This window comes from Hipposideros armiger, unplaced genomic scaffold, assembly GCF_001890085.2.
Source record: "Hipposideros armiger isolate ML-2016 unplaced genomic scaffold, ASM189008v1 scaffold_62, whole genome shotgun sequence".
Lineage (NCBI taxonomy): Eukaryota > Metazoa > Chordata > Mammalia > Chiroptera > Hipposideridae > Hipposideros > Hipposideros armiger.
The window spans coordinates 5,131,368-5,138,353 of record NW_017731412.1 but is presented as its reverse complement, the minus strand read 5'-3'; the positions used below and the strand labels follow the sequence as shown (position 1 = coordinate 5,138,353).

The window sequence follows — 6,986 nt, the reverse complement described above, 5'->3', positions numbered from 1 at the left end:
GGGGCTGGCAGGGGGGTTCTTTGATCTGAAGAGTTTTAGTAGCTTTGTAGGCTAGTGGGAGACCCTCTCACCTACCCTAGCATACATTCAATAAAAGTTTGAGCAAAATTGGACTCAGGCCCTGTCTTCGTGGAGGTTACCGCTTTATAGGAAGAGGCCCATTTACCATGGAGCTAATGAAGCTGAACTTCAGGGCCCCTCACTCGGAAAGACATCTTCTTTTCTCACCTGCATAAATGCTCTCCTGCTTACTTATGCATTCACCCTTGGATATTCCTTTTCTGAAACAGGGCCTCCAAACAGGCCCAACGACACCTGGATCAGCCCCGTGTTGGTGGATGAATCCAGTAATTCTCCAATGTTCCCATTATGACAATCTGGGAACGTGTAACTGAATGAAAAGAAGGCTCCGTGAGGGCACAAGACAGAAGAAGGCTGTGCTCAGCAGATGTGTATTACTGCAGACAAGTGCTTGAGTTGAAATTGAAAGGAGATGGGAAGCAGGCATTTCAGGAAAATGCAATTGCCCTAACAAAGACCCTCAGGTGGGATGGGGAGTCTGGGGAAATGGGCCTGAGGAGAAAAGAGGTGGATATTGTTTTCGGACATAAGGAAAGCCATTGATGGTGTTGAAGGGAGTTGAAGTGGTCTCTCTGGCTAGATTGTGGAGATCCCATGGGAAAAGCCTGTTGAAGTTTTCCAACCAAAGATAACCAGAGCTACACCGATAGTCCACAAAGATAGGTTATCAGCTTGCTGCAGCAGGAAGAGAGCCCCTGGGGGACTCTGAGGGGCCAGGCAGAATGAGGCCAACAGGGAATCACTCTAGGGTTGGGGCTTGTGCTAGGTGATTTTAGCAGGAACTAGGGGTCGTGGGGACCAGTTCTCGGCTGAAGACTGTTCAGCAGGAGGGTACTGTAGGGTAGATTTTAAAACTTAGAATTTTCCCTTTTACCAAGAAGAAGAGAGCCATTCCTTTCTTTCTTAGAGCATTTCCTTGAGAAATGGTGCTCGTGTCTTTCCTGTCTCTTGGATATGTAGATAAATCTGTTTCGTGTATGCTATTTTTTTGAATACGGTAAAATATAACAGAAAATTTACCACGTAACTATTTGTAAGTATACAACGTAATGGCATGAAGGACAGTCACAATATTGTGAAACCATCACCACTATCTCTTTCCAGAACTTTTTCATCACCCTAAACAGAAACTCCATCCCCTGTAAGCAATGACTCCTCATTTCCTTCTCCCCCCGCAACCTTGGATAACCTCTAATCTGTATTCTGTCTCTATGAATTTTCCTAGTCTAGACATTTCATATAAATGGAATCATGCAATATTTCTCCTTTCATGTCTGGCTTATTTCACTTAGCATAATGCTGTCAAGGTTCATCCCTGTTGCGGCATGCGTCCATGCTTCATTTCTTTTTATGGCTGAATAATAGTCCATTGTACAACTATAATACTACAGTTGCAAATCTTTTCAAAATAAGCCTCTTGCCAGTATTTCAACCTAGGAATGTTTTGCGTAAGGGCCTGCGAACCATCTCTTTGAAACGAAAGTTCTAAGAAGATAGTGTCCCTGCATATGGGAGTTAGCCTGAGCACCGTGTTCCAAACTGTAAGCATCTGCTTATTATAAAGATGAGAAGTTCTCTTATTCCTTGAGACAATAACAATTAGGTAGCACCATAGGCATCCCAACCACCAGGTAAGCTTAGGATGAACTAGAAAAGAATGTATCACGCAGGTGTCGTCAGGTCCTCTTACTTGAGGACAAGTTACTATTAATCTCAAGAGGATGCATGTAATGCTATGCTTGGTTGTATATAAAAAGGGTGGGATTTCTCTGTTTTTGTAATCTCACCAACAGATTACCGGTCATGTACATCACAGTCTGGTTTAATGCTTGTTCAATAAGAAAACTGTTCTCCTTTTCTAGAGTTGCGGTGAGAATTTTCAGGATTGCCAGGAGATTTTAATTTTTCCCCGACAGTATCTTGGTCATCTGTGATCAAAAGACAGAAAGAAAGAATGAGGGTCGGGATGTCATTGATAAGAAAGCAATAGTTGTTCATAATAACGGCTTACCAATCCTCTATGCAGCTGTGAGGTGTGCTTTGCGCCTAACGGGTTGGACACTGTTTATCAAGGTCTGAGCGTCATGGGAGCTGATTTTCACATTCTCAGGACCAGGGCAGAAGCCAGGAGAACAGTTAGGAACCACAGTGCAGACATGTACTGGGACGGTGTCAGAGAAGACAGATCCTAGAAACGTTAGGAGTAATCTTTTAGAAAATTGCTTCCCTGTTCCAGAAACAGAGGCACAGAGAACTTCACTTCTTTTGGGCATTTGAACATTTGATAGTGCTTCCCAGCACACTTTAGATAAAATCCCAACCCTCTTTCCAGGCCCTGAGGGATCTGTCAGAGGTAACTACAGTATGTACAGTGGTTGAGAGCAATGCAACAACAGTAACTGATATGTATTTTCATTTAATAGGAAGATCTATATTTATGCCCATTTTATAGGTGAGAAAACCAAGGCATGAAGATGTTAACCTCTAGGGGGCACTTGGATGGTGAGGTACCACGGAGGGTGATGAGGGTGACGAGTTTCGGTTTTGCAGTAATAGGTTGGATGGGCAGACTTTCCCAAGGCAGGGGCCACTGGGAAAGGACAAGGTAACTGGGGAGGGGGGAAATGTGAGTTAAGCCCCAGATAAGTTCAATTTCAAGGGTCCAAAGGAAATGTCAGGTGAGCAGCTGGCTAAGCAAGGCTAGATCTGAGAGGAGCGGGCTAGGCTGGAGGGAAATGTGGACTGGGTTTAGATTGTCATTCTAGTAGTAAACAGAGGTGACAAACTGAAAGAAGGGGGCCTGTGGCTGTGTCCCATGGTACCCCCAACATGTACCATCTGGGTGAGACTGCAACGGAGACTGCAAAAGCAGCCCTAGAGAAAGGGTAGGGCCAGAGAGGTCAAGGTGAGTCAGCATTTTTTGAAAAGAAGCAGCATGGTAAACAGTGTCTGCTGATGCTAGCGGTAAGGCAAAACCAAGGCCAGGGAGCGTCCACTGAGTTTAGGGGCATGAAGGTCCAGGCTCTATCAGAGATCTGCCCGACTCCAGGGGCGACTCCAAACCTTTCTGTTTCGATGACTAGTAGCAGCAGCTGCAGTAGCACTGTCCCTTACTCCCCAAATTCCTATTTTGAAGCCCTAACCCCAGGACCTCAGAATGTGACTGTTTTTGGAGACAGGGTCTTTAAAGACGTAATTAAGGTCAAATGAGATCATTAGGGTGGCCCCTGATCCAATAGGACTGGTGTCCTTATAAGAACAGGAGTTAGCACGCGTGCATGCGCGCGCATGCGCGCGCGCGCGCACACACACACGTGAAGGCACAGAGGGAAGATAACCATCTACAAGCCAAGGAGAGGCCGCAAAACAAACCAGCCCTGCTGACATCTTGATCTCAAAGTTCTGGCCTCCAGAGCTATGAAAAAATAACTTTGTGTTGTTTAAGCCACTCTGTCTGAGGCTCTTTGTAATGGCAGCCCTAGCAAATGAATACAAACACTAACACCTCTTCAAACAAATTTATTGAGACGAAATTCACATTGTTGTCGGAGAGGGGGCCCTTCTCGGCGCAAAGTCCAGGTCCTTGGCAACTCAAGCAAAGAATTGAACGAGATACCGGAGTAAAAAGTAGTTTATTAGAAGAGATAGTACATTTCAAAGACGTAGAACTAGGCCAGAGCAGTAGAGAATGGCTCAAGGACCCATTAATAGAAGAGAAATTACATTCCAAAGAGTTTGGAGCAGGCCACGTGCAAAGGCAAGGCTCAAAAAAGGGAGGAAGGGGTTCAAAAAGGGAAGAAATGGTCAAAAAGAGCAGGGTGAACTTCCCAGGACTTGGGAGTTTTTATCCCCTTTCTCTAGAATGGGCTGTTCCCCTATGGGCATGAGACCCCTTGATTGGCACCTGTGATTGGACAAGTGGTACTGCGCAGGTGTGAGTGACTGATCTGATCTAGTTGGGTATGTTGTGCCCATTTGTTTTCCCGCAGGGGTAGGTAATTACAATACAAAGGGGAGTTTTGGGTGTAGCAGGGATGTCCCCTTGGCGGTCGCACTCTGTGGGATGTGCAGGAATGCAGAGACCCCATGCCTGCCTCTTAACTGCCTGCCTTGTTTTCCCCTTGAGAGACGTGATCCCCATGAAATCTCTATAGGAAGCTGAGGGACAGGAGGTCTTTCCTTCTGTGTCTGCTTCCTGCTGGGCAGGGGCATAGAGTTGTCCCTGCCTATTGGGGGATTCATGGAACTCTCGCCCTAGCTGACTGCAGATGAGAGGAAGCGGTCTTGAGCTCCACCTGGAAGACCATGTTGGCTTCTTTAGTTGCATCTGGCAATCTTGTTGGAGTGTCATCTGTTTCCCCAAGGTCACTGAATGAGGAAAAATACATTTTAATTAATAAATCTGTTAGCTCTCATGAAGCCTGTGGCCATTCAGCCTGTCACTCAGGTGGCGTCAGTTGTCTGGGCCCAGAATGGGTTTGGCATTTACTTTACTGGCCTGGGGGGATATTAGGAAGTCACAGGCTTTCAAGTAGTTATCTGAAGCAGGGATAGGAGACTTCTATTGTTTAGGATTAAGAAATTTATTTACAAAGCAATCAAGAAGCAGGGGGCTAGGAGAATTCTATGATTCAGGCTAGGAGCAATCTTCAGTCTAGGATTCACAAACTGGTTAGAAAAGTAATCAAAGCCAAGAGCTAAGAAACTAAGGAACTAGGGAGGAGACTTAACATTTCTATACTGAACATTACTATAGGAAAGAAAACTTAAAAGTTTCTCAGTGGTGGGGGGGCTGCTCAGTTGGCCGGTAACAACATAACATAAAACTCAACTTTTTAAAGTGTACGATTCAATGGCATTTTAGTACATTTACAATGCTGTGCAACCACCACCTCTATCTAGTTCCAATACATTTCCATCAGTCCCAAATAAAACCTGAGCCCCTTAAGCAGTTTCTCCACATCTCCCCAGAACACACTTTTATCAAGTACATTCTCTGTGTCAGGCACTGTACATGTGCACTTTACATAAATGTAAATGCATTCTCTCAACAGTACGAGGCGGCCGTTGTTGTTGTTGTTGTTATTATTATTATTATTATCCCCATTTTACAGATGAGAAACTGGGCCTCAGAAAGGCTAAGTAACTCGCTGTAAACAACTGGTTAGATAACTGCGATCAGCAAATAATTATTGAGAGTCTGCTGTGAGCAGGGCCTGTGGCAAATAACTGGGCATCCAGACACTTCTGATCTAGTGGGAAGGATGCAGGTTGAACAGTTAGAAGTTAAGTAAATAAGTACATGACTGGAAAATGCTAGAAAGGAGCCATGTCTGGCTCTGGGGCTGGGATGAGAGAAGGGAGGAAAGGAAGAGCAGCGAGAAGGAGGGAGTGCCAGCATAAAGCGCATTCTAGGCAGTGTTGGAAAAGTATACACATGAAGGCCAGAAGTGGGGGGACAGACATCAATCAGCCTGGCTGGGATTTGGTTACTGTAGGAGAGAATGGCTACAAACTGGCTTGGAGAGGTAGATAGGGGGGTCTGTGTCTTTGCAACAATGTTAGGGATTTCAGATCCCTCAGGGCAAGAGAGAGTTACGGATGGCTTAACACCATCCATTGAGAGTAACTTTACTAGACAATTACTAGTTCAATTGTCTCCGGTCATTCTGATGATTCCAGGTTGGGGAGGAGGACTTGACTGAGCCCTCCAATAAACAACAGTACAGATTGTTCTATACCTGTGTGTCCCCCCCACCTCCCACCGCAATTGGACTTTGAGCTCCAGGGAGGCAAGGACATCATCACACTCACCTCTGTATCCCCAGGGCACAAAGCACAGTGCCTGGCATTAAACTCGTCTGAGTTTTCTTGTAAGAGTGCAGGCACTGAAAAAAGACTACCCACCCACACCTGAGTGGGAACTTCTGCTTTGAGAGTTCAAATCTAGGCTCTACCACCTTTTGTCTCTGTGACTTTGACCAGTGACTCCCACCTTTATGAGACTTGCTTTCCTTATCTGTAGACTGGGTATAAATACAGTACCTACCATAGCGGGCCCAAATGAGGAGTCCTTGTGGAAGGCATGGGAAGTGCTTGGCACAGCACCCACTCAAGAATATTCTTTGTTGGGGGCCGGCCAAGTGGCGCATTGGTTAAGAATATTCTTTGTGACTACAGCACGCTAGTTTAGAGCATGGTCAAGCAGATCCGGATTAGAATCTAGGACAAGGGACTCTGAGCACGTCTGTTTATCTCCCAGAACCTCAGTTTCCCTATCTGTAGCTTGGGGAGAATAATAATAGGGTGATTGGGAAGGCTCACGAGCTCATGCACAGGAAGCGCCAAGCACTATCAGAAAGATGGATGTTATTATTGTTGGTCGACGGCTCCAAGGCCCACAGCCCAGATATTTTTCCAAAACGCGTTTCTTTCCCTTCGCTATGGGCGCAGGCCTCGCAAGTACCCTGGGCAGAAAGAAGCGGGTGTAAGCTACCGGCGTGGGCAGGGCAGCCCTTGTGCCCGCCCCTCGAGGCAGGTGGGCGGGGCGAAGCGGGGTGGGCGGGGCGAAGTGGGGTTTCCCCCGGCGCGCGCGCACAGCGGCCCCAGGTACGCGGACAAGATGGCGGCGGCAGCGGTCGACAGCGCGATGGAGGTGGTGCAGGCGCTAGCGGAGGAGGCCGCGCCGGAGACGGCGGGCCTCAGCTGCCTGGTCAATCTGCCCGGCGAGGTGCTGGAGTACATCCTGTGCAGCGGCTCGCTGTCGGCGGCGGACATCAGCCGCATCTCCAGCACCTGCCGGCGGCTGCGCGAGCTGTGCCAGAGTAGCGGGAAGGTGTGGAAGGAGCAGTTCCGGGTGAGGTGAGCCTGCCGCCCCGGCCGCTCGTGCTCCGGTTCTGTGTCCC

At 47.4% G+C, this 6,986-nt stretch overlaps 1 protein-coding gene across 3 annotated transcripts in view; it reads left to right on the top strand.

Moving 5' to 3' along the window:
* Nucleotides 1-6,670: 6,670 nt before the first annotated feature.
* The window catches only part of FBXO21 (F-box protein 21), a 59,469-nt gene continuing 59,153 nt past the window's right edge, over nt 6,671-6,986 (top strand). For all 3 annotated transcript variants that reach the window (XM_019641587.1, XM_019641586.1, XM_019641585.1), the window contains exon 1: nt 6,671-6,942. In XM_019641587.1, the coding sequence (XP_019497132.1) occupies nt 6,704-6,942 (239 nt within the window). In that variant the 5' untranslated portion in view covers nt 6,671-6,703. The remainder of the gene's footprint in view (nt 6,943-6,986) is intronic.